This window comes from Sander vitreus, chromosome 6 (genome assembly GCF_031162955.1).
Source record: "Sander vitreus isolate 19-12246 chromosome 6, sanVit1, whole genome shotgun sequence".
In the NCBI taxonomy this organism is placed as follows: domain Eukaryota; kingdom Metazoa; phylum Chordata; class Actinopteri; order Perciformes; family Percidae; genus Sander; species Sander vitreus.
In genome coordinates this window covers 14632860-14660532 of record NC_135860.1, presented here as the reverse complement: position 1 = coordinate 14660532, position 27673 = coordinate 14632860, and the positions used below count along the sequence as shown (strand labels likewise).

General features: G+C 34.0%; 1 protein-coding gene across 2 annotated transcripts; it reads right to left on the bottom strand.

The window, feature by feature from the left end:
• Window positions 1–671: 671 nt before the first annotated feature.
• otoa (otoancorin) lies at window positions 672–27673 on the bottom strand. Of its 2 annotated transcripts, XM_078252924.1 has the most exons (29): window positions 27520–27673; window positions 26674–26753; window positions 26494–26555; window positions 25744–25765; window positions 25471–25519; window positions 25115–25235; window positions 24816–24878; window positions 24510–24706; window positions 24293–24426; window positions 22767–22888; window positions 22518–22657; window positions 22029–22146; window positions 21713–21919; window positions 21467–21631; window positions 21193–21333; window positions 21067–21113; window positions 20185–20305; window positions 19974–20092; window positions 19728–19869; window positions 19143–19336; window positions 18974–19064; window positions 18736–18862; window positions 18432–18628; window positions 17438–17587; window positions 17204–17346; window positions 16744–16880; window positions 15018–15115; window positions 2222–2408; window positions 672–2065 (listed from the first exon to the last, which is right to left on the bottom strand). In XM_078252924.1, the coding sequence occupies exons 2-29, from the start codon at window positions 26729–26731 to the stop codon at window positions 1983–1985; spliced, it is 3435 nt and encodes a 1144-aa protein (XP_078109050.1). In that variant the 5' UTR covers window positions 26732–26753; window positions 27520–27673; the 3' UTR covers window positions 672–1982. The 2 variants fall into 2 exon arrangements, with proteins under 2 accessions (XP_078109050.1, XP_078109049.1); XM_078252923.1 differs by lacking the exon at window positions 27520–27673 and having other exon boundaries at window positions 26674–26978.

Here is a 27673-nt window from a genome sequence, read left to right as displayed (position 1 = left end):
CAATGGGGTAAAACAGAAATGAATGTTTTAAATACCTTTTTCTTTTTTAAAGTAGAATGTACTGTATTTACATTAGAATACCGGATTTATTCCTTCTCTATAAGCAAGAGATAGAAGTAAAATAATGTATTTTGGTTTATGGGATGCGTTTGTATTAACCTTGTGTTCTGAAATTACTGTAAACAAAAGATCAGTATGTGATTGTCTATTCTTATACTTTCCTAAGATAAGAACACCCTGTATTTTTAGATCATTGTTCTGTATAAAATTGTTGATGATATGAAAAGGTCTGAGAGGGGAAGATTCGGTAGAGATACCGTAAAAATGTAGAGTGATATGTTTTAGTGTTAACTTTTTGTGCTGCTCATGTCATGTCTGGCTGAAATATCTCCGACCACAGTATCCATAGACTTAGTTTATTACCCATGCATCTGCATCACTGAGTTTTTTTTTTTTTTTTAAAGAACTATCCCTTTAATGTGCTGTAGTCATTAGTGACCTGGGTGTGCTTGTGTTTACTTTCTCAGGAGATTATCCAATGCTTTCCTACAATAAAAATTAACACACATTGTTCGATTTAACTTTTTCTGTTTTTGCATTGACAAAGCAATTTCTAACCAAATGTTTTTTATATAAAAAAAATAGATGAATAAAAACTGGCACATTGACTTCTTTACCTTGTTTTATTTTTTCTTTAAATACCATTTACCAACAGTAACTCAGTATATGTATTAATATTCTTTTATTAAGTTTAGTCGGTTACACTTAACTTGAAGGTATCTACATAAGAGTGACATGACACTGAATGTGTCATAAGCATAAACAAGTCATAAACGTTTATGACGTAACGCTTCTTTTAGTAATTGTCATTCGGTTTTTGCCATGACAAGTTATGGTTAGGGTTAGGGTTCATGTGTCATGACTGTGTCATGTGTCACTCTTATGTAGATACCTTCAAGTAAAGTGTTACCGTTTAATCATTTGACATTTTGTGAGTACAGTATCATATCAAAAAATCCCACACAGAGGACATCAGAGTGTCAAACAGTAAATATTCCTCTTCATTCTATTAAAATATACTTTCTTATAAATGTATAGAAACTAGTGCTGTCAGTTAAATGCGTTAACGCAAACCCATTTTAACAGCGTCAATTTTTTTATCGCGAGATTTTTGGCATAGCAAACATAGTTTTTTTCACATGCTGATGCAACAACTAGTAACGTTAGAAAAACTACAACACCACACCGGATCTAGCTAGACTGGAAACAAAACAACAGGCACGCCGCACACACTAGTTTGGGCTTGCGAGCCGGCCAAAGAGTAGTAGGCTAACGTTACGTTTTGAGTGGATGGCGAGCGGGAGACGCCGAAATGGATGCCAATAGGATTCTGAATGGAAAGTTTACTTTTAAAAAGTTGCCAAATGGTTCCATTGACAAGACCAAAGTGATCTGTGATTTTTGTCGTTGTGAACTGAGCTATCATCGCAGCACGTCCAGTCTGAACTTGATGGCCATCACACAGCTGATGCGAAATCTCGGCCCCCTCGTCAAAGCCAGGCGACAAAAGCACAAAGCAAGCCCATCCACTTTTCCATGTTGATAAGAGCATTAAAATGAGAAAAAATAATTGGACAAAAGAAATCTAGGGACATTTAGAATAGATAAAAATGTGCAATTAATTGCGAGTTAACTATGACATTAATGTAATTAATCGCGATTAAATATTTTAATCGTTTGACAGCACTAATAGAAACAGAATATTTTAAAGCAATAATAAAGATACCTTACACGGCTTAACTGGTCATATGATTATGTTATGTACTTGCTTATGTTAAGAACACCCACTGCTCACGCACAAATGATCTCAGACAATCTATGAGAAAAATGTATTCAACACAAAATAACAAAATGAAGAATTACATGTCACAAGTGCTAAAGCTCCTGTTAGTTTTGCAGTTGGATGTGGTGGCTCTCTGTTCTCACAGCAGCAGGAAGCCCATGAGGAGAAACAGAAGGGGCTTCATGAAGGCTGAGATCCCCTCGACACTCAGCGACGGAGCTCCTGAACGAGAGTGACATGAAGACTGAATGCAAAGATTTCCTTACTGAGAGTCTTTAAGGTCTATGAAAACCTTTTTTCTTAATACGAGCGATGGGGTCGAACATAAAGACACTATTTTCTGCCAATATGTGAATTTACAGCAGTGTCTGTTCTTACCTGACTTGGCAGGTATTTGTGTTGGCTCTGGTGAACTGGTCACGGCCCTTTCAGGAGCAACCAGCTGCCCAGTCACAGACCTTTCAAGAGCAACCCGCTGCTCATCTCTCAAGGCAGCATGTTGTTCAGTGGTTACCATGGCAGCGTTGTCAGGTCCAAGAGCCACCAGCTGAGCAACAGAGAGTGTCTGGAGGGAAAAACAGGAATACAATCCCTTAAGTCAAGGGTCTTCAACGTTTTTTAAGCCAAGGACCCCTTAACTGAAAGAGAGACGGAACAGGGATCCCCTACTACATATACAGTATTGCATAAAATTAAGTTGCATGCTAAACTGTGCAACACACTTTTGCATAGAATACTAAGCTGTTAAAATAGCTAATAATTGTTGGCATGATTTTATAAATCATGTTTTAATGTTAAACATACATGTGATAGAGTGAATCCTTAGGATGAACTGGATCTGTGGATGGCCTTAGTAACTAATTTACCTATAGGACTATAAGCAGTGGGGATTTATTTTTTACTAATAATATGTTCGATTCACGTTAAGACTTTTTCATTTTTTTTTTAAACTTTCAAAAGTTAATAATTTGGAGGCCCCCCTGCACTGACTCTGAGGACCCCCTAGGGGTCGCGGACCCCCTGTTGAAGATCCGTGCCTTAAGTAATACAATGTATTAATACTCAAATAAAGGTCCTGCATTCAAAATGTTACTTACAAAAGGTTAAGTACACAAGTATTATCAGAAAAATGTAATCAAACTTACATAAGTAAAAGTACTTGTTATGCCAAATGCCCCATTTCATGGTGTTTTGTACACTATAATGTATATGTGCTATCATTGATGCATTAACATTGTATGTGAGGACTGGAGCTGATTTTTACTGTAAAGCAGCAAACACTTTAACCAGCTATTTCTGTGAGAATATTTCAACCTGCATTTAATTTAAATCCACTTGTTTAAAACATGTTATTCAAATGAGCGCCTGTGTCTTGAAACAACAAAGAATAAGGCAGGTTGCGTCGTCAGATTTATGGAAAAGTTAATTTGAAAAAATTCATGAAACAAGATTTGCTTTGAAAACAGGTTGAAATAGTCCTACTGCACTTATACATTATATGTAAAACTAGAACATGCATTTTCAATGCTTGTGAATGCTGAAAAGCTAAATTGCTGAAGTTAAACTAGATTGCTGGCATAATTGTGTAAGAAGAAGGTGAAATAGTGAGAATAGTTGGAAAAGTGGGAATGGTTTAAATTAGAACGAATTTCACTGAAATGTTGAATAATACCAATAATGTATTAAAGGTCCCATGACATGGTGCTCTTTGGATATTTTATATAGACCTTAGTGGTCTCCTAATACTGTATCTGAAGTCTCTTTCCCAAAATTCAGCCTTGGTGCAGAATTACAGCCACTAGAGCCAGTTCCACAATGAGCTTTCCTTAGTATGTGCCATTTCTGAGAGAGGGGGGGCAAGGTGGAGAGTGGGGGTGTGGCCTTGACCAACTGCCACTTTGCTCGTTTGAAAGCCATGATGTCTCTCTCTCATGGGTGGGCCAAATTCTCTGGGCGGGCAAAGCAGAGAAAGGGGAGGTAACCTTCCTCCTTATGACCTCATAAGGAGCAAGATTCCAGATCGGATCATAGGCAGGCTGCGGTAAGCATATTAATGTTAAAAAAAGTGAAATTTTCATGCCATGGCATGGTTTAATTTGCCTTTAAACAAAAGTGGAATATTATAAGTAAAAAAAAAGTCATTATAGCATGTCCATAAAAAGTGATGAAAAAGTCATAGGATAGTTTATCAATTAAGTGATTAAAAAGTCATAGGATAACATGTTGAAGAGTGATAAAAGAGTAATAGTATAGTTTGTCGAAAAAACTGATAAGAAAAGTCGTAGTATAGCATGTTGCAAAAAGTCATAGAATAGCATTTCGGAAATGTGATAAAAAAAGTCATTATATAGTATGTTGAAAAAAGTATTAAAAAAGTCCTAGCACAGCATATCGTATAGTATGTTGAAAAAAGTGATAAAAAAGTCATAGTATAGCATGTCGTATAGTATGTTGAAAAAAGTGATAAAAAAGTCATAGTATAGTATGTCAAAAAGTAATAAAAAAGTCATAGTATATATAGAATGTCGAAATAAGTCATAGTGTAGCATGTCGAAAAAAGTGATAAAAAAGTCATAGTATAGCATCTCAAAAACAGTGAAAAAAAAGGTCATAGTATAGCATTTCGAAAAAAGTCATAGTATAGCATCTCAAAAACAGTGATAAAAAGGTCATAGTATAGCATTTCAAAAAAAGTCATAGTATGGCATGTCGAAAACAGTGATTAAAAAAGTCATAGTCGAAAAAGTGATAAAATGTCATTGTAGAGAATGTCGAAAAAAGTCATAGTAAAGTATGTCAAAAAATCATAGTATAGTTTGTCGAAAAAGTCATAGTATAGCATGTCGAAATAAAAGGTTAAAAAGTCATAGTATAGTATGTCGAAAAAGTCATAAAATAGCATGTAAAAATTTGATAAAAAAGTCACCGTATAATATGTCGAAAAAGTCATAGTATAGCATGTCGAAAAAAGTCATAGTATAGCATCTCGAAAAAAGTCACAGTATAGCATGTCGAAAAAAGTTATGAAAAAGTCATAGTATATTGTGTCGAAAAAAGTGATAAAAAAGTCATAGTATACCTTGTCAAAAAAGTAATAAAAAAGTCATAGTTTGGTATGTCAAAAAATTTATAAAAAAGTCATAGTATAGTATGTCAAATTTTTTTTATAAAAAAGTCATAGTATGGCATCTTGAAAAAAGTAATAAAAAAAGTCATAGTATAGTTTGTCGAAAAAGTCATAGTATAGCATGTTGAAACAAAAGCTTAAAAAGTCATAGTATAGTATGTCGAAAAAGTCATAAAATAGCATGTAGAAAATGTGATAAAAAAGTCACAGTATAATATGTCGAAAAAGTCATAGTAGAGAATGTTGAAAAAAGTTATGAAAAAGTCATAGTATATTTTGTTGAAAAATGTGATAAAAAAGACATAGTATAGTAGGTCGAAAAAAGTCATAGTATACCTTGTCAAAAAAGTAATAAAAAAATAATAGTTTGGTATGTCAAAAAAAGTGTTACAAAAAGGTCATAGTATAGTATATCAAAAAAGTCATAGAATAGCATTTCGAAAACAGTGATAAAAAAATCATAGTATAGTATGTCGAAAAAGTCATAGAATAGCATGTAGAAAAAAGTGATGAAAAGTCATAGTAGAGAATGTTGAAAAAGTTATGAAAAAGTCATAGTATATTGTGTCGAAAAAAAGTGATAAAAAAGTCATGAGTATAGCATGTCGAAAAAAGTCATAGTATAGTATGTCAAAAAAAGTAAAAAGCAGTATAGTATGTCGAAAAACGTGATAAAAAAAAGTCATAGTATACCATGTCGAAAAAAGTGATAAAAAAGTCATAGTATAGCATGTCGAACAAAGTCACAGTATAGCATGTAGAAAAATGTGATAAAAAAGTCATAGTATAGCATGTTGAAAAAAATGATAAAAACGTCATAATATAGCATGTCGAAAAAGTCATAGAATAGCATGTAGAAAAAAGTGATGAAAAGTCATAGTAGAGAATGTTGAAAAAGTTATGAAAAAGTCATAGTATATTGTGTCGAAAAAAGTGATAAAAAAAGTGTCAGAGTATACCATGTCAAAAAAAGTCATAGTATACCATCTCAAAAAAGTCATAGTATAGTACGTCAACAAATTTGATAAAAAAGTCACAGTATAATATGTCGAAAAAGTCATAGTATAGCATCTCGAAAAAAAAGTGATAAAAAAGTCACAGTATAGCATGTGGAAAAAAAGTTATGAAAAAGTCATAGTATAGCATGTTGAAAAAAGTGATAAAAAAACGTCATAGTATAGTATGTCGAAAAAGTCATAGTATGTATGTTGAAAAAAGTGATGAAAAGTCATAGTAGAGAATGTTGAAAAAGTTATGAAAAAGTCATAGTATATTGTGTCGAAAAAAGTGATAAAAAAGACATCACAGTATAGTATGTCGAAAAAAGTCATAGTATAGCATCTCGAAAAAAGTGATAAAAAAGTCACAGTATAGCATGTCGAAAAAAAGTTATGAAAAAGTCATAGTATAGCATGTTGAAAAAAATGATAAAAACGTCATAATATAGCATGTCGAAAAAGTCATAGAATAGCATGTAGAAAAAAAGTGATGAAAAAGTCATAGTAGAGAATGTTGAAAAAGTTATGAAAAAGTCATAGTATATTGTCGAAAAAAGTGATAAAAAAACGTCATAGTTTGGTATGTCGAAAAACGTGATAAAAAAAAGTCAGAGTATACCATGTCAAAAAAAGTCATAGTATAGTACGTCAAAAAATTTATAAAAAAGTCATAGTATAGTATGTCAAATTTTTTTATAAAAAAGTCATAGTATGGCATCTTGAAAAAAATAATAAAAAAGTCATAGTATAGTATGTTGAAAAAGTCAAAGTATGTATGTTGAAAAAAGTGATGAAAAGTCATAGTAGAGAATGCTGAAAAAGTTATGAAAAAGTCATAGTATATTGTGTCGAAAAAAGTGATAAAAAAGACATAGTATAGTATGTCGAAAAAAGTCATAGTATACCTTGTCAAAAAAGTAATAAAAAGTCATAGTTTGGTATGTCGAAAAACGTGATAAAAAAAAGTCAGAGTATACCATGTCAAAAAAAGTCATAGTATAGTACGGCAAAAAATTGATAAAAAAGTCATAGTATAGTATGTCAAATTTTTTTATAAAAAAGTCATAGTATAGTATGTCAAAAAAAGTCATAGTATAGTACGTCAAAAAATTGATAAAAAAGTCATAGTATAGTATGTCAAATTTTTTTTATAAAAAAGTCATAGTATAGTATGTCAAATTTTTTTTATAAAAAAGTCATAGTATGGCATCTTGAAAAAAGTAATAAAAAAGTCATAGTATAGTTTGTCGAAAAAGTCATAGTATAGCATGTTGAAACAAAAGGTTAAAAAGTCATAGTATAGTATGTCGAAAAAGTCATAAAATAGCATGTAGAAAATGTGATAAAAAAGTCACAGTATAATATGTCGAAAAAAGTCATAGTAGAGAATGTTGAAAAAAGTTATGAAAAAGTCATGGTATATTTTGTTGAAAAATGTGATAAAAAAGACATAGTATAGTAAGTCGAAAAAAGTCATAGTATACCTTGTCAAAAAAGTAATAAAAAAATAATAGTTTGGTATGTCAAAACAGTGATAAAAAAAAGTCATAGTATAGTATATCGAAAAAGTCATAGAATAGCATGTAGAAAATGTGATAAAAAAGTCACAGTATAATATGTCGAAAAAGTCATAGTATAGCATGTCGAAAAAAGTGATAAAAAGTCATAGTATAGCATGTCGAAAGTCATAGTATAGCATGCTATGATAAAAGTCATAGTATAGTATGTCGAAAAAAGTCATAAAAATAGCATGTGAAACATGTGATTAAAAGTCATAGTATAATATGTCGAAAAAGTCATAGTATAGCATGTCGAAAAAAGTCACAGTATAGCATCTCAAAAAAAGTGATAAAAAAGTCACAGTATAGCATGTCGAACAAAAGTTATGAAAAAGTCATAGTATAGCATGTTAAAAAAATGATAAAAACGTCATAATATAGCATGTCGAAAAAGTCATAGTATGTATGTTGAAAAAAGTGATGAAAAGTCATAGTAGAGAATGCTGAAAAAGTTATGAAAAAGACATAGTATAGTATGTCGAAAAAAGTCATAGTATACCTTGTCGAAAAAAGTAATAAAAAAGTCATAGTTTGGTATGTCGAAAAACGTGATAAAAAAAAGTCAGAGTATAGCATGTCAAAAAAAGTCATAGTATACCATGTTAAAAAAGTCATAGTATAGTATGTCAAATTGTTTTTATAAAAAAGTCATAGTATAGTATGTCAAATTTTTTTTAATAAAAAAGTCATAGTATGGCATCTTGAAAAAAGTAATAAAAAAGTCATAGTATAGCATGTCGAAAAAGTCATAGTATAGCATGTCGAAACAAAAGGTTAAAAAGTCATAGTATAGTATGTCGAAAAAGTCATAAAATAGCATGTAGAAAATGTGATAAAAAAGTCACAGTATAATATGTTGAAAAGAAGTTCTGAAAAAGTTATAGTATAGCATGTCGAAAAAAATTATAAAAACGTCATAATATAGCATGTCGAAAAAGTCATAGAATAGCATGTAGAAAAAAGTGATGAAAAGTCATAGTATATTTTGTTGAAAAAAGTGATAAAAAAGACAAAGTATAGTAAGTCGATAAAAGTCATAGTGCTTGTCAAAAAAGTAATAAAAAAATAATAGTTTGGTATGTCAAAAAAAGTGTTAAAAAAAGTCAGAGTATACCATGTCAAAACAGTGATAAAAAAAAGTCATAGTATAGTATATCGAAAAAGTCATAGAATAGCATGTAGAAAATGTGATAAAAAAGTCATAGTATAATATGTCGAAAAAGTCATAGTATAGCATGTCGAAAAAAGTCATAGTATAGCATCTCGAAAAAAGTGATAAAAAAGTCACAGTATAGCATGTCGAAACAAAGTTATGAAAAAGTCATAGAAAAAAATGTCGAAAAAGTCATAGTATAGCATGTCGAAAAAAGTCACAGTATAGCACCTCGAAAAAAATGACAAAAACGTCATAATATAGCATGTCGAAAAAGTCATAGAATAGCATGTAGAAAAAATGATGAAAAGTCATAGTAGAGAATGTTGAAAAAGTTATGAAACAGTCATAGTATATTGTGTCGAAAAAAGTGATAAAAAAGTCAGAGTATACCATGTCAAAAAAAATCATAGTATAGTACGTCAAAAAATTGATAAAAAAGTCATAGTATAGTATGTCGAAAAAGTCATAAAATAGCATGTTGAAAATGTGATAAAAAAGTCACAGTATAATATGTCGAAAAAGTCATAGTATAGCATGTCGAAAAAAGTCATAGTATAGCATCTTGAAAAAAGTGATAAAAAAGTCACAGTATAGCATGTTGAAAAAAAGGTTAAAAGTCATAGTATAGTATGTCGAAAAAGTCATAGAATAGCATGTAGAAAAAATTATGAAAAGTCATAGTAGAGAATGTTGAAAAAGTTATGAAAAAGTCATAGTATATTGTGTCGAAAAAAGTGATAAAAAAGACAGTATAGTATGTCGAAAAAGTCATAAAATAGCATGTAGAAAATGTGATAAAAAAGTCACAGTATAATATGTCAAAAAAGTCATAGTAGAGAATGTTGAAAAAAGTCATATTATAGCATCTCGAAAAAAGTGATAAAAAAAGTCATAGTATAGCATGTCGAAAAAGTCATAGCATAGCATGTTGAAAAAAATGATAAAAACGTCATAGTATAGTTTGTCGAAAAAGTCATAGTATAGCATGTCGAAACAAAAGGTTAAAAAGTCATAGTATAGTATGTCGAAAAAGTCATAGAATAGCATGTAGAAAATGTGATAAAAAAGTCACAGTATAATATGTCGAAAAAGTCATAGTATAGCATGTCGAAAAAAGTCACAGTATAGCACCTCGAAAAAAGTGATAAAAACGTCATAATATAGCATGTCGAAAAAGTCATAGAATAGCATGTAGAAAAAATGATGAAAAGTCATAGTAGAGAATGTTGAAAAAGTTATGAAAAAGTCATAGTATATTGTGTCGAAAAAAGTGATAAAAAAAAGTCAGAGTATACCATGTCAAAAAAAATCATAGTATAGTATGTCAAAAAATTGATAAAAAAGTCATAGTATAGTATGTCGAAAAAGTCATAGTATAGCATGTCGAAAAAAGTCATAGTATAGCATCTCGAAAAAAGTGATAAAAAAGTCACAGTATAGCATGTCGAAAAAAAGTTATGAAAAAGTCATAGTATAGCATGTTGAAAAAAATGATAAAAACGTCATAGTATAGCATGTCGAAAAAAGTCATAGAATAGCATCTTGAAAAAAGTGATAAAAAAGTCATAGTATAGCATGTTGAAAAAAATGATAAAAATGTCATAATATAGCATGTCGAAAAAGTCATAGAATAGCATGTAGAAAAAAGTGATAAAAAAACGTCATAGTATAGTATGTCGAAAAAGTCATAGTATGTATGTTGAAAAAAGTGATGAAAAGTCATAGTAGAGAATGTTGAAAAAGTCATAGTATAGCATGTCGAAAAAAGTCATAGTATAGCATGTCGAAAAAAAGTTATGAAAAAGTCATAGTATAGCATGTCGAAAAAGTTATGAAAAAGTCATAGTATATTGTGTCGAAAAAAGTGATAAAAAAGACATAGTATAGTATGTCGAAAAAAGTCATAGTATACCTTGTCAAAAAAGTAATAAAAAAGTCATAGTTTGGTATGTCGAAAAACGTGATAAAAAAAAGTCAGAGTATACCATGTCAAAAAAAGTCATAGTATAGTATGTGAATTTTTTTTTAGAAAAAGTCATAGTATAGCATCTCGAAAAAAGTGATAAAAAAGTCACAGTATAGCATGTTGAAAAAAAGTTATGAAAAAGTCATAGAAAAAAATGTCGAAAAAGTAATAGAATAGCATGTAGAAAAAATTATGAAAAAAGTCATAGTATAGAATGTTGAAAAAGTTATGAAAAAAGTCATAGTATAGCATGTCGAAACAAAAGGTTAAAAAGTCATAGTATAGTATGTCGAAAAAGTCATAAAATAGCATGTAGAAAATGTGATAAAAAAGTCACAGTATAATATGTCGAAAAAGTCATAGTAGAGAATGTTGAAAAAAGTTATGAAAAAGTCATAGTATATTTTGTTGAAAAATGTGATAAAAAAGACATAGTATAGTAAGTTGAAAAAAGTCATAGTATACATTGTCAAAAAAGTAATAAAAAAATAATAGTTTGGTATGTCAAAAAAAGTGTTACAAAAGGTCATAGTATAGTATATCAAAAAAGTCATAGAATAGCATGTAGAAAATGTGATAAAAAAGTCACAGTATAATATGTCGAAAAAGTCATAGTATAGCATGTCGAAAAAAGTCACAGTATAGCATCTCGAAAAAAGTGATAAAAAAGTCACAGTATAGCATGTCGAAAAGAAGTTCTGAAAAAGTTATAGTATAGTATGTCGAAAAAAATGATAAAAACGTCATAATATAGCATGTCGAAAAAGTCATAGAATAGCATGTCGAAAAAAAAGTGATTAAAAAAAGTCATAGTATAGTATGTCGAAAAAGTCATAAATAGCATGTTGAAAATTTGATAAAAAAGTCACAGTATAATATGTCGAAAAAGTCATAGTATAGCATGTCGAAAAAAGTCATAGTATAGCATCTGGAAAAAAGTGATAAAAAAGTCATAGTATAGCATGTCGAAAAAGTTATGAAAAAAGTCATAATAGATGTCGAAAAAGTCATAGTATAGCATGTCGAAAAGAAGTTCTGAAAAAGTTATAGTATAGCATGTCGAAAAAAATGATAAAAACGTCATAATATAGCATGTCGAAAAAGTCATAGAATAGCATGTAGAAAAAAGTGATAAAAAACTACATAGTATAGTTTGTTGAAAAAAGTGATGAAAAGTCATAGTATGTTGAAAAAGTTATGAAAAAGTCATAGTATAGCATGTAAAAAGTAGAAAAAAGTCATAGTATATTGTGTCGAAAAAAGTGATAAAAAAAGTCAGAGTATACCATGTCAAAAAAAATCATAGTATAGTATGTCAAAAAATTGATAAAAAAGTCATAGTATAGTATGTCGAAAAAGTCATAAAATAGCATGTTGAAAATGTTGATAAAAAAGTCACAGTATAATATGTCGAAAAAGTCATAGTATAGCATGTCGAAAAAAGTCATAGTATAGCATCTTGAAAAAAGTGATAAAAAAGTCACAGTATAGCATGTTGAAAGAAATGATAAAAACGTCATAATATAGCATGTCGAAAAAGTCATAGAATAGCATGTAGAAAAAAGTGATAAAAAAACGTCATAGTATAGTATGTCGAAAAAGTCATAGTATGTATGTTGAAAAAAGTGATGAAAAGTCATAGTATAGCATGTCGAAAAAAGTCACAGTATAGCACCTCGAAAAAAGTGATAAAAAAGTGACAGTATAGCATGTCGAAAAAAGTTATGAAAAAGTCATAGTATAGCATGTTGAAAAAGTGCTGAAAAAGTCATAGTATAGCATGTTGAAAACAGTGATAAAAAGTCATAGTATAGCATTTTGAAAAAGTCATAGTATATAGTATGTCGAAAAAGTGATAAAATGTCATTGTAGAGAATGTCTAAAAAGTCATAGTATAGCATCGAAAAAGCATGTCGAAAAAGTCATAGTATAGCATGTTGAAAACAGTGATAAAAAAGTCATAGTATAGAATGTCGAAAACAGTGATAAAAAGTCATAGTATAGCATTTTGAAAAAGTCATAGTATATAGTATGTCGAAAAAGTGATAAAATGTCATTGTAGAGAATGTCTAAAAAGTCATAGTATAGCATCGAAAAAGCATGTCGAAAAGGTCATAGAATAGCATGTAGAAGTCATAGTATAGTATGTCGAAAAAAAGTGATAAAAAAAGTCATAGTATAGCATTTTGCAAAAAATCGTAGAATAGCATGTAGAAAATGTGATAAAAAAGTCATAGTATAGCATGTTGAAAAATTCATAGAATAGCATGTAGAAGTCATAGTATAGTATGTCGAAGAAAGTGATAAAAAGTCATAATATATCATGCCAAAAAAAGTCATAGAATAGTATGTTGAAAAAAGTGATAAAAAGTCATAGTATAATATGTCAAGAAAGTCATAGTATAGCGTGTCGAAAAAAAATATAAAAAAGTTATAGTATAGCATGTCGAAAAAAGTGATAAAAAAGTGATAGTATAGCATGTCGTAAAAGTCATAGAATAGCATGTAGAATATGTGATAAAAAAAGTAATGGTATAGTATGTCGAAAAAAGTGATAACAAAAGTCAGCATAGCATGTCGAAAAAAAGTGATAAAAAGGTTATAGTATAGCATGTCGAAAAAAATCATAGAATAGCATGTAGAAGTCATAGTATAGTATAGTGATAAAAAGTCATAGTATATCATGCCAAAAAAAGTCATAGTATAGAATGTCTAAAAAAAATATAAAAAAGTCATATGTCGAAAAAAGTGATAAAAAGTCATCGTATATATGTCGAAAAAAGTCATAGTATAGCATGTCAAAAAAAAAAGTTAAAAAAGTCATATTATAGCATGTCGAAAAAAATTATAAAAAAGTTATAGTATAGCATGTCGAAAAAAGTGATAAAAAAGTGATAGTATAGCATGTCGTAAAAGTCATAGAATAGCATGTAGAATATGTGATAAAAAAGTAATGGTATAGTATGTTGAAAAAAGTGATAAAAAGGTTATAGTATAGCATGTCGAAAAAACTCATAGAATAGCATGTAGAAGTCATAGTATAGTATAGTGATAAAAAGTCATAGTATATCATGCCAAAAAAAGTCATAGTATAGAATGTCTAAAAAAATATATAAAAAAGTCATAGAATAGTATGTCGAAAAAAGTGATAAAAAGTCATAGTATAGCATGACAAAAAAAGAAGATAAAAAAGTCATATTATAGCATGTTGAAAAAAGTGATAAAAAGGTCATAGTATAGTTTATCGAAAAAGTCATAGAACAGCATGTAGAAAATGTGATAAAAAACTCATAGTAGAGTGTGTCGAAAAACGTGATAAAAAGTCATAGTATATCATGCCAAAAAAGTGATAAAAAAGTAATAGTATAATATGTCGAAAAAAGTTATAGTATAGCATGTCGAAAAAAATTATAAAAAAGTCATAGTATAGTATGTCAAAAAAGTAATAAAAAAGTCATAGTATAGCATGTCGACAAAGTCATAGAATAGCATGTAGAAAATGTGATAAAAAAGTCATGGTATAGCATGTCGAATAAAGTGATAAAAAGTCATATTATAGCATGCCAAAAAAAGTAATAAAAAAGTCACAGTATAGCATGTCAAAAAAAGTTATAGTATAGCATGTCGAAAAAAGTGATTAAAAAGTCATAGCATAGTATGTCAAAAAAGTGATAAAAAGTCATAGTATATCATGCCAAAAAAGTGATAAAAAAGTAATAGTATAATATGTCGAAAAAAGTTATAGTATAGCATGTCGAAAAAAATTATAAAAAAGTCATAGTATAGTATGTCAAAAAAGTGATTAAAAAGTCATAGTATATCATGTTAAAAAAGTGATAAAAAGTAATAGTATAATATGTCGAAAAAAGTCATAGTATAGCATGTCGAAAAAAGTGATAAAAAAGTTATAGTATAGCATGTCGTAAAAGTCATAGAATAGCATGTAGAATATGTGATAAAAAAGTAATGGTATATAGTATGTTGAAAAAAGTGATAAAAAGGTTATAGTATAGCATGTCGAAAAAAATCATAGAATAGCATGTAGAAGTCATAGTATAGTATAGTGATAAAAAGTCATAGTATATCATGCCAAAAAAAGTCATAGTATAGAATGTCTAAAAAAATATATAAAAAAGTCATAGAATAGTATGTCGAAAAAAGTGATAAAAAGTCATAGTATATATATGTCGAAAAAAGTCATAGTATAGCATCACAAAAAAAGAAGAAGTTTTTATACTTATAAAGTAGCATAAAATGGGAAATATTTAAGTTAAGTCCAAAAACTTCAGTAGAGTACAGTACTTGAGTAAATTTAGGTACTGGATTTGCCTCCCAGCTGAAAGAACAAGGTTAAAGAAATGTACTCACAGCTAAGTTGTGTGGTGGTATGAACGGGATGCAGGACTTGCTGAGAAATGAGAAGACAGATGAGTCTAAAGAAGCCAACTCTGTTGCATCCAACCCAGCTGAGGGAGAAAGAAACAGCTCATCAGTATTTTGTAGGAAGCTACTGAGCACAGAACACAACTAAAATTAAACCTCTGCGCATGTCGGGGTTACTGGCGGACGTCGCTTCATGCGGTCGTGCACTTGCGCAACCCTCGGACTCAGCGCGCACGGTGGAGTGTGCGTCGATGGAAATGGTGTATTGCAAATGTTGTACCAAGTAGAGGGGGTGGGGCAAACTGATGAAAACAGAAACTCTCTGCTGAGTTCAACGATACCTCACACAAGGGTGTATATCAAATGGTCCAAAAGGTAAGAAAGGGAGCGTGGCTTAAGTAGATGGACATGGCTAAAGTATAGGGGACTCTCTGTTGAGTTCACTGATACCTCACACAGGAGTCTATGAGAAATGGTTAATTAGTTGTGAAACAGGGCGTGGCTAAAGCATAGGGGGCGAGGCAAACCATCACCAATGAAAAAAGAACTCTCTGCTGAGTTCAATGATACATCACACAAGAGTCTACAAGAAACAGGTCATAAGTTATATAAGGGGTGTGGCTTAAGCATAGGTGGCGGGCCAACCCACCAACAATGAAAAAGGGGTGATAGAATGCAAAACCGAGTTTACCTTGTCATAGTTGAATTACGACGGTGGGTAAAATAGGCATACATAGTACCTCAAAATCCCATTGACATCCCTTTCCTATGCAAATCTCACAATTTGAAACTGCTGCTGAAAACGGGCGAATCTCAACAAAGCTCATAGTTGACGTCAACTCTGTGGCTCTACCTTATTTGGCTCTAGTCTCTACCTTTGTCACGCCCCAAAATGTATATACACCACTGACCTGAAATCAGCTAGTCTTCCAAATGTAGGTCGCGCAGATCTCAGAAATTTTATACATTGTTCGACTGCTATTTCATTACAAAATTCACTTCTGAGACTTTTTTATGCGAGAAATCAACTATGTAGAGCTTAAATATGGGCTGTTTTACGAAAATTGATGGCTAATTGCAAATTTGATATGACTTTGGTTGTGTCGGACTTGAGAAGCTCTCGGAAGTCTCGAAAGTCAAGCTTTTCATAACTTTTCATCTTCAAGGTCATAAGATGGCACCGACCAAATTTGAAGTCGATCGGATCAAATCTCTAGGAGGAGTTAATTAAAGTACAACACGTGGAAATGGCGAAAATAGCACTGATTTTGTACAGTCAATATAAAATGGCGGACTTCCTGTTGAGTTTAGGGAGTGTGTCCAAGAAGCTTTTTTGTATGTCTCAACATGATACATATGTGTACCAATTTTCATTAGACTATGTGAAACATACAGCAGGGGCTCAATTGTTTACGTTTCGTAGTGGGTGCTTCCGAGCCATTTGTGCACACCTATCTACGAAACCCTTAAAATATACAATGTTTCACCAGGCCTGATGCATGTGCAAAGTTTCGTGAGTTTTTGAGTATGGGAGGATCCCCAAAAAGGCGATTAACTGCGCAAAATAATAATTCAGTTTCAATAGGGCTGTAGTCGGCGCTCAGGCCCTAACTAGTTTCTGCACCAGCCAACACATCACAGTAGTTTTGAGGAATACTACAATGGGGTTTGATTTCCTGCAGAGAACACAGAGTAGAGGTGATTATCTAACCAACAATGTTGCCCAGCTCAGACACTTGTGCTTCATTCCAGTTGTTGGGATTTCCAAATGCAGACACAGCAAGACTTTTCAACTGCTGTGTAACATTGAAGGAGCAATGAGCACCACCCACTGAGCCCACAGCGTCCCTGTGACACAAACAAACACACACATTAAAAAAAATGGTCAAAGTATTTGATTCTGCTCTAGAGAATGCATACTCTGTGACAAAAAACTTAAAAGAAATGCCACTATTCATTGTGAAGTCAGATTTGCTACAAAACTATTGAAGCATCCAGAAATATTTGTTAGTAGAATTAGATATTAAAAATAGTGGGAAAAGACATCACAGCTCTTGCATGATAGCTGAGGTTAAGTAAACACGTTTAGTTGCATGAGACAGTTTGTATAGATGTTTTTTTCCCCTCTCTTGACCGATCTAAAATTTGTGAGTTCTGTATGGTGCACACACTTGAAGGCGGCCATGTTGAGCTGCCTGATCTCGCTGGAGTTGAGGCCACAGATGAACTGGTTCAGTGCTACTATGTCTTCTGCTTCCAGGTGCTGCACTGTCAGGTTGTTATATTTAGCAACACCCTTCCAGACCGCCTTCATCTATTGAGATGGGTAATCTTGATTAGTAAACATCATAATAATCGGCATATACAGTAAGTCATGAGCATATAAAGCTGCTTTTATGCTTCACCTGTGACTCATTCCAGCCACAGTGGGCAATTTCCTCCAGAGCGTCCAACGAGAAGGGGAGCTTCTCCAGGTCTGCGTTGGAGAAGCCCTGAGTTAAACATCCCATCTGCATCACCACACTCTCATTCATCTGTGACACTGCGCCAAATATCTGCACAATCACACAGAAATACTCAAATTAATCAGACTTTTACTCAGAAAATGATTGTGGTGAACATTAAATGTTGGATTTGTATGTTCATATCATATTACTGTATAGATTAAAGTTCCTTATTCCCATTTTGAATGAGTTTGTATATTAATATCTTTTAGTCATCACTGTTTTTAACTTTTGCCACGATTAGTAGGAGGTTGACAGGGTTAAAAAAGGGGGAGGGTTTTTTTGTTGAAGGGAGGGCAGTCTGAAATGTTTGGTAGAGCGTTGGTAGAGGAGTTTCTCTAACACCAGATTTATAATGTATTTCAGTCATCCCTCGAGCTGCACAGAGTTGGGTCATGTGCCTGGTTTACATTGTTCAGCAAGTAGCTCTTGGTTCAAAAATAGATTGAATATTTGAGACATACTTTTCAATGTTTGCCAAAAGTTCTGGTGTGAAATGTGGTGAATATTGTGAGAATTATTGTTCTATCTACACATTAGGGTTTAAATTGTACATAATTTTAAATTATTTTTACCCTTTAGTTTTCATGATTTAACAAGTTGTACAAATTCAACATTATTTTGAGATATTAGGGGGGAGTGGTTGGGAGAGTTTTTTTTCAAGGGGAGGGTCCATTGAAAGTTTTTAATAAAGCTGAAAAGGACCTTGCTTTGTTAAAAAGTGAAGGTTCAGCCGCACTTCACAACAGTCCCTTATGCTGTCACCTCACTGTCAACCCCACAATGAAACCCAAAGAATAAAAAAGAACAGAAATGTTAGAACGAGAGAAAATTGTACCAGAGGAGTCCTCTGCTTCCTAAATGATCAGAACCAAGATCAGTGCATCTTCTATACCTTAGTTGCTTTTGTATTGAGTATGGCCAGTTGATTTGCAATATAGCCAGAGACGGCGCCAAGTGTTTCTAAAGTAGCAAGGAAGGTTTCGGCTGACATCTGATCCAGCTGTGCGGCTGTCCAGTAGACGTTGTCCATTCCCAATTCTTCAATCACCTGCACAGTGAGTGCTTTACCATCATTACTGTTACTGTTGGCTGAGAGAGAGGTGAGAAATAGAAAAGTACAGTAGACCATTTTGTTTTGGTTAATATCACTAACCAAGAGAAAACAACCGACAGCACACAGGATGGATCTTCCTCACCTGCTCTCTTTTTACGCGCTGCATTTGATGTGGTGGTGATGATGAGATCGAAGACTTTCTTTCTCAGGGCGTCGGAGGTCTGTTTCAGGCTCAACTTCAGGAAATAGAGAACGTCCTTCATCCAAGGCTGACAGAGACAGAGAGACGGAAAATAAACAAAAAGGTATAATGAGAAATACATACACGAATCAACTACTCCATTTTGAGTGATTTATTGATGAAAATGTCCTTATTGCACCTTATTGGGCAGAGCAGATGTGGCATTGCCATCCAAAAGGAGGAGAGGACCCAGTGCTTCCATAGTCTCAGCTGACCAAACAGATGGATCCCTGCAGAAGATTAAAAAGAAGCGTCAGACTCTTGCTTTTTCTGCTGTAACTTCAGCATTCACAGGGAGCCTGTCCTACCCAAAAGTCTGCGTGACCAGCTGAATTATATCTGCCCTGTGGCGTTGAGGAATGTGCTGGCAAGAAGCCATGGCCTGGAGGCTGGAATTGAAGACATCAGGGGCCATGAAGAGCAGTTGGGATGGCTGAAGCTCACACAAAAGCGGTCCAAGCCTGGACACATCCTCATTGGTCAGCTCAGATACGTTTTTCCCCTGCAAATGCACAGAAAACATCTAAGGATGTTGTTGCACACACAGACTCACAACGTGATAATAATAGGTGTGGAGCAGTAGGTATGGGCAGGTGACAATTTAAAGGAAAAACCTGAATAAAAATGTAGAGAAACATAATGAATGATGTGTCCATACAGGGCTCACTGAATGGTTTGATAAGTATATTATATGGCCTTTACAGTTACCAGATCTTAACCTAAATGAAACCCTATAAAACATTACCAAATGAAGGAATATCTTTTGGTAGAGTTCCAAAGACTTCGACCATCGATGCTAAGGAGCATTAGCTCCTGGTGGTTGAACACCTTACTGAGACAGTTTATGTTGGCTTTTCCTTTACTTGGTCAACTGTATGTGTCCTTATGTGTACATTGGTCAGGCAAAGCAGAGCTCTCTGGGTAAGTGCGTTGCGAGACGGGGAAAGTTGAGGTAATGAGCTCAGGTTGGCCTCCTTCATCTTGTCGAGGAAGACAGGACACACAGAGTCGGGCAAATCCTTCACCTTCAAAGGCCTGGGATAGTGTAAATAAGATAGACAGATGGAGAGCCGTTACATTTTATAAAAGTTTTTTTTTTTTTTTTAAATAAAGTGATATAGAGAAAATACTTTGTTTACGGCAGGTGAGGAAGTAAGTATGTGGGAATGTTTTTCATCTCCGCCTCAGTGATGGTTTTGAAGTAGTCAGCTCTCTTTTTCTCCAAAGTCGCAAAAAGTTTTCGGGCAACACACCCTGCCTGAAAGCACGTTTGTTATAAATCGGTAAAATCTACACGTGTGTTATATACATGTGTGTGTGTACATACTGTATGTGCGAGTAAACACATACCTGCACTTTGGAGAGCCACTGTGGAGTCTCTGAGATGGCCTGAATCATGGCTTGCGTGTCATTGTCTGCTACTTTGTCGATCATCTTACAGGTTACTCCCTGAAGGACTGAACCCAGCCTCCTGTCTCGGCCAATAATGTTTTGAATGTAAGCATGTAAAACAATGGCAGACACATCTATCTATCTATCTATCTATCTATCTATCTATCTATCTATCTATCTATCTATCTATCTATCTATCTATCTATCTATCTATCTATGTCTGTCTGTCTGTCTGTCTGTCTGTCTGTCTGTATGTCTGTCTATGTCTGTCTATCTATCTATCTATCTATCTATGTATGTCTGTCTATCTATCTATCTATCTATCTATCTATCTGTCTGTCTGTCTGTCTGTCTGTCTGTCTGTCTGTCTGTCTGTATGTCTGTCTGTCTGTCTATCTATCTATCTATCTATCTATGCCTGTCTGTCTGTCCGTCTATCTATCTATCTATCTATCTATCTATCTGTAATAAGCCTGTATTAGACATACATTTGATAAAGCTTACTTTGTTTTGTTCCTTTTTGGTTTGTGTGTACTCAGAAGTGATGATTTAAATCAAGTGTAATTTTTAATGTTAGAACATTTATTTAAGTTTTTACTGTTAATCTTTTAACATATAATAATTTCATATATGATATTTTGATATTTGGTAACCAATATTTAATGTTAAAGAGACACAGTAAAGATTTGAAACCAAGTTTTTACACCAATTTAAATTAACACCTCTGCTAGTCCCAAATAGAAACCATTTTAGCCCTGTCAGATGTTTTTTTGCAAGGCTTTTGTATTGATTTGTATTAAATAGGGTTAGTGTTATTTTGTTCACTGCTGTATAACTTACCATTGAAGCGTATTTTGATCGTGCATCTTTTTTGCCAGGAAAGCTGCCTAAGGAAAAAAAAACACAGTCGGAAACGTCGCACCAATTTTTGTGTTGTGGGAGATAGGAGGTATTCAGGGACATTACCTGTGCCTGATTCCACATTTTATCCACCACTTGGTTCAAAGAGGTGATGTTTGCTTTGTCCAACTTGTTTAGAGGAAGGCTACGAAGCAAAGGGCCTGACATTTTCTGCACCAGCTCTGAGGGAACCACGTCTCTGAGTAGCTACAGGGAAACCTTCGATTATTTCTAAAATTATGTTCACAGTGTTTATAAATGGTATAACATATAAAAAAAAAATCCTTTATTTGATATCGATATCTTAATCAATAAAGTTAGCTTCTCTCTCCTTACTCACCCTCTGCAGCATGGTCATCAGCTGCCCCTTCCTCATCCGCTTAGAGATGTTCTTCAGGCCCTCTGTATCATTCAGGATCTCCTTGACATGCTTGAGCACACAGCTTGGCAAACCTTCTGCAACTGATTGAAGGGCTATCAGGTCCTTAATGGACACCGTTTTACACTAAGGGAAAGCAGAATGAGATAAGTATGAAGCAAGTGAGAGCATGTGAGAGATGAGCTCCCAGCAGCCATGTAGGCTCACCTCCTTGCCCAGCAGTTTCTGGACCAGGGTGCGCTGCTGGCCTAGTTTCCATGGGACGGTGTTGTTTTGGACAAATTCCTTGAGAACTTTGTCAGGGACCTCGGACAGTTGTTTGGAAGACAGCAAGTTAACGCTGCTACCCAGCCTGAGTAATGCTTCAGCGCTGCTGGCATTTGACATCACAGACTTGACAAGAGCCTTCTTCCGCTTGAGTCAGGAGAGGAAAAAAAGACCAACGGATTACTGAGAATCATGAAATTTCGTTACTTCTGTCCTGGCTGAGGGGGACATGGGTGAAAGTTTGGGTAAGTAATACCTGTGTGATTTTGGGATTGCTGCCATCATCACAGTTGTTAAGCTCAGAGAGGAGTTTCCGGCTGAGGTCAGGAGTCAAGTCTAGAGCAGTGGAATAATGACAGGCCAGTATGCCGAGCCTGATGAGGTTCAAAGACAAAAATGTAGTGATAATTCCAACCTGTAAATGTAATAAGCTCTCTACAGTATAATGTCAAGTACCATCATTTGTATACAGAATTATTATTATTATAATGAGTGTATTTTTCTCTCTCTTATAATGAGTGAGTGTCTGTAATAATACTCTCTCCCTTATATACTACTAAGACGTTTTCTCCTTATAAAACCCCAAACCTACCCCAAAGATCACACATTCAGGGTTTTCAGTTTATATTTTATCACTGTTTTTTTACTGTAAAGCAATTTGAAACTATGATTTGAAAGGTTCTATATAAATAAAGTTATTATTATTATGCACTAATAATGTACACATTCATGCACTAATACACACTTGTCCACATTCTCAGCAAACGTCTTTCCACCAAAGCACTCTTGAAATTTTTGGAAAAACTTCTCGCCCAGGCTGGGTTTCATGTCAGTGGTCATAGTCGTGGCGGATTTGAACTTGGCTGAGCGGAAGTATTCACACAGCTAGAAGAGAAAGTGAAGGAAACAAACCAATAGAGCTACAAATGAAAATCTTGTAATTTGCTATTACCAGTTTCATTTGCTCTTCATCCTTCTTTGCAGACCCTCTTACCTGTTCTTTGGGAGAAGAATCAACATCGTTTGGTGCTAAACGGGAGACGTAAGGTCCCATCATGTTCAACGCATCCAAGTTCAGCCATTCCAGTTTTCCGGGTTTGCAGCACTGCATCGGCACTACATAGTAAATGAGGCTGTTACAAGTCACATTCATGCTTAGAAAAGTGACGTCAGGAAAAAGGAAAAGGCAGGAAACAAGACTTCACAACGACCCATGAAGGATTTATGGGTAAGATTTGGGTGTTTGCTGTAACAATAATTGTTGCCAGCGCTGGAGACTTTCACCTGCCTGTAACACTTGACATGATCTTTGATTTGCATGATTTCCTGGATTTAAGTCCCATCTAAACAAACACATTTGCAAACATACAAACTGCGTGCCACAAACACACATAGCAGATGCAGCGTTTCTCCAACACAAACAATCCACCACTGTACTTTCTATGCTCTCATCACACCTTTTTTCCTGCCTGCTCTATTTAATGACGCGATTTTCCACTGGCTTTGTATTACTGGCATGTAAAAGGCTTGTTTACCTCCCGCTCTTCCTCTCTGTCTGTTATTTTTATCTGGTTTACTTTATTTCAGCTGCTTCAGTCACCTTTTTTCTGCTTATCTCCCCCTTTTTAACTGCAGCCTCTTCATCTCTCGAGTGCTTGTGTTTCCCCTTTGCATTGTCACTTCGACTTTAGAAGGGGTTTAGAAGGTCTTCCCTTCTATCTTTACCACTTTGTGCTCCCTATCTTTTCTAGCTTCTGGGCCCTCTTTCTTTCATCTTTCTGTTTAACATAAGCATATTAATGCATCTGTTTTTGTCATGAATAGTTATACTGTAGTATCAGAGGCGGCGCCAGGGAGGGGCTAGAGGGTGCTGTAGCTACCCCTAGGATTGCCATAGCACCCCCTTAGCACCCCCAAGAAATTGCTGTGGTTGATTTATAAATAAATAAAAAATCGTTAATGTGTAAAAAGTATAATTTATATTTGAAAAATGAATAAATACATTAATAAAACAAACCGATTATTTTTAAGCTAAAAAACACAGGTGATCGTATTCGGCCAAAGGGTGCAGCACACATTGAACTTTTGACCTTACTTCCACAGTAACATATTCACAAAGAAGAAGAAGAAGAAGAGCTCAATATTTGGAGCCCTTAGGATTAGAGAAGTGAGTCTAACGCTAGCAATGGATAGTTTTTTACTCCCTAAACGTCAAGGTGTGGAGACTTTATCAAATTCTGTAAATGAGACTGAGAGATATGGTGAACTTGTCACCAACTCTTTCGTTATTCGCTTAGTAAACCGCGGCGGAGGTGGGTGGGCATCTGCGTGAGTGTGTGTAACGTTAGCCTATTTGTGTCAAGGGAAACTCAAAATTTCAGAGCACTCTCACTGAAACGTCCAGCAACCCCAAAGCACCAGCAAAAGAACATCTCTGGCGCCGCCACTGTGTAGTATGTCTGACTAGATTTTATTGTAGAAAGTGTTTTTTTGACATGATGGGCTTAACTTATTTCTTACTTGATTTGGAGTTAGATGGTGGGATCATTGTACAGTTGAAGTAATTCTGGGTGATCTGCTCTTTTCCCCATTTTACCACTTCAGTCCTTTGGTCTATAGACATGTCACCATACATCTCCCTTAGCATCTCCATCCTGGAAATGACCACCAATTTTACAATTTTAAGAAAAGCTGTTGAGAGACAGTGGATCAAGTAATTGAATAAAAGCACACTCACATCTTTTTCAGGTGTTCACGCATTCCTACATTGGTAGGAAGGTTCATTTCACTTAAAGGCATACCCTGCAGTGCAGGTTTGGCAGCCCACAGCAGTGTGTCATAGTCGTCTAAGGTCATGTTGTTTACACTCTGTGAGGTCAAAGTTGCCCAGGACAGAGGGGCCACAAATGCTTGCATATAACATGCAGATGCCACCTGAGGGAATGAGAGAGATGGCAGGAATCATGAGACTGCCAGAGAGCTGCATTGGTTTATGATCATGCTTTCTTTTCTTAAGATCTTGGCGTTAGTGGGGAGTACTGACAGAGGAGTTCCTCATCAGCTTGATCATGGTTGGAAGATTGCTGAAATTCCACATCTCGTTTGTCTAAAAAACATATAGAGAGAAAAGAGACAACTAATGCATGCTGGCTAACACAGGTACAGCTAAGACAACTGATGAATAAAATTACCCATCAGCCATTAACATAAATATTTGAATGCTGCAAATAATCAATAGCCAGCAATTATTTACATTATTTTTATGTGAAGAAATCTAATGTGGTTTTAGTGATTGAGTGTGTGTGTGTGTGTGTGTGTGTTGGTGTGTGTGTGTGTTCACACCATTTTATCGACTTGTGGGTTTTTGTTGGCTCCATCAGGAAAGACTGACTGCATGACATTGACAAATGTAGATAATAGGGTGTCGGATTGCTTAGAGTTTCTGTATGCCATAGGCAAGTCACTGAGAGAGAAACGAGAGATTTTGGTGAGTAGAAATAGTTTTAAAAATTAGATGTTGATTAATTTCATCCTTTATTCATCCGGTAAAATTCCATTTTCGCCTTTTTCAGCAACACTTACAATACAATACATATCTTTATGAAAAAAGGCAGCTAAACATTTGAACAAGCTTACTTTTTTGTTTGCCTCTTTAAGAAAATTAACCAAACACACAACAGACACACACACAGAATTACCTGTTATTGAAGATAGTTTTCAGCTGCATCAACATAGGTGCCGGGTATCCTGTAACATAGCAACCCTCCATATTTACATGTTGAACCGGTCAAACACATCAGTACTGGTCTTTGCAATGTATTAGTTGTCACTCATGTTACATAGGGAAATCATGATGCGCGCAAACATACTCTCACATTCATACACTAAGGACTGTGATTAGGCAAACGCAGTCTTTTCTTCTCTCTCACACAAATTCATTTGATAAAAAAGTGCATTGAGAGTTCCCTCACCCTTCATTAGGCACTTCCTCATCTGACGGAAAAAGACAGACAAAACATCATCAGATGTTTAAGGTAAGATATTTAACTGTTTAAAAATGGGTTGGAGAATTACTAAAACTGCTAACAATGTAAAACATGCTAAGAGGTCCAAAGGTGACATGGTCATGGTGTAGAATAGACTGATGGAAACAGCTACTGATATGGAGCTGTGATGTTCTGTAAAAGCGTAAGACACAGTGGGTGTTCATGGAGATGAAACAAGATGAAGGTACCGATGTGCAAGTAGGTCATAGTACACAATTATTTTACTCTCTGTGACAGAATGGAATTCACCTTTTTTTTGTCAAACTTGATTATTTTACAAATAAAAATATGTTAGATAAATTTAGATAGTTAATACTTTCTCAATGGTTAATAATTGTTTTGTAAACCATCTATAGACATTATTGGGATACTATTATAAAGTTGCAAGTAATGCTTATAATAATTAGTTAATGATTAAAAAGTGGTTTATAAAGCATAAAGTAACATTAATTTTGGCCCAATAACATTTCTTTTGGTGATCTATAAAAGAGATGATTATTTGTAAAACTTGATTCCCATGAATGCTTGCATCTACATACCCATCATCACTGACCTGCACAATATTAGAATGACTTCAGGAATGGAAAAACACAATGTGATGATGATCAAATATTATTATTGCAAAAGACAGCTATCTTTTCCTGAGAAAACTGAAAAAGAAAATTAGGTACATACCAGATTTTGGGCCATGTCTGTGAAGTCACATTTATTTGCAGGCAACTCTTTTGGTGGGGTGGCTGAACAGGTAGTAATGAATAATTATGAAAAGACACACATTTCTGAACTCATTAACAACATGCATGCATTTGGCCAGTTACAAGAGGAGATGATACATGTGATGGTGTTGCAGCTTACCCAAAGCTTCACAGGCCACGATGAGTAGAAAGAAAAATGGTCTTCCTTTTGTGGCCATGATAAAAAAAAGACCTGCCTGCCTGTTGAAGATGATGACATCTTTCAAAGTGGGCATTAGTATCAACACATATTACAAGTGATTTGCATTCTTTGCATTTGGTTTCTTTCCATAACAGAAAAAAAAGTTATCACGTTTTATTAGTTCACTGTTTGTTATGGAACCTGTATCTATGCAAGCCACCTCCAGTTTTCTAACATATGTCCTCCTCTGAGGATTCGTGATCTAGTTACCACCTTTGTTTCTCATCCTATGGGAGGCTCCACTGACTTTGGACAATAACATGCTGTGAAAAACATGTTCAGAACGTACATGATGTACTTCTGCTTTTTCTTCCTCCATCACTTCTGCACAAAGACAAACTTTGTTCCATCTAAAGCATTTGCATGTTCGTATTTTGCCTTCATTTAATTTGTGTTTGCTTCCCATTAATTTGACTTCTCATTTAAATATGCCCAATGATGACCACAAACGGTGGAGTAAAAATAAGAAAAATATAATAATGATTACCTCTTAAATAACACATGGTCCCAAGACCTTATATAGACTCTTGTAAAGTCAGACAAGAATGTCTAATTATTTATTTGCTGGTTATATAATCACAGATATTCATCATTCATCATAAAATAACCATTGAAACAAAAAGACATGTATTATCAGTATTCATTTCAGCAATGGTACTGCTTCAACATAATTACATACCTGACACTATCAACACATCACAAAGACTGAAAAAGTAAATAAAGGACTTGAGAACTTGATTTGTGTAATAATTAGTTATTACTTACAGAATCTGTGTCTTCTCCCTGGTAGATTCTAGAAACAACACAATTTAAAAAACAGGATATCGACAAAGTGAAGATGTGCGTATTGTTCCTCTGCCTCTCTCTCACGTCTGATGTGAGTTGGCTGGGTGGTTACCTGTCCTCAGTTAAAGCAGGT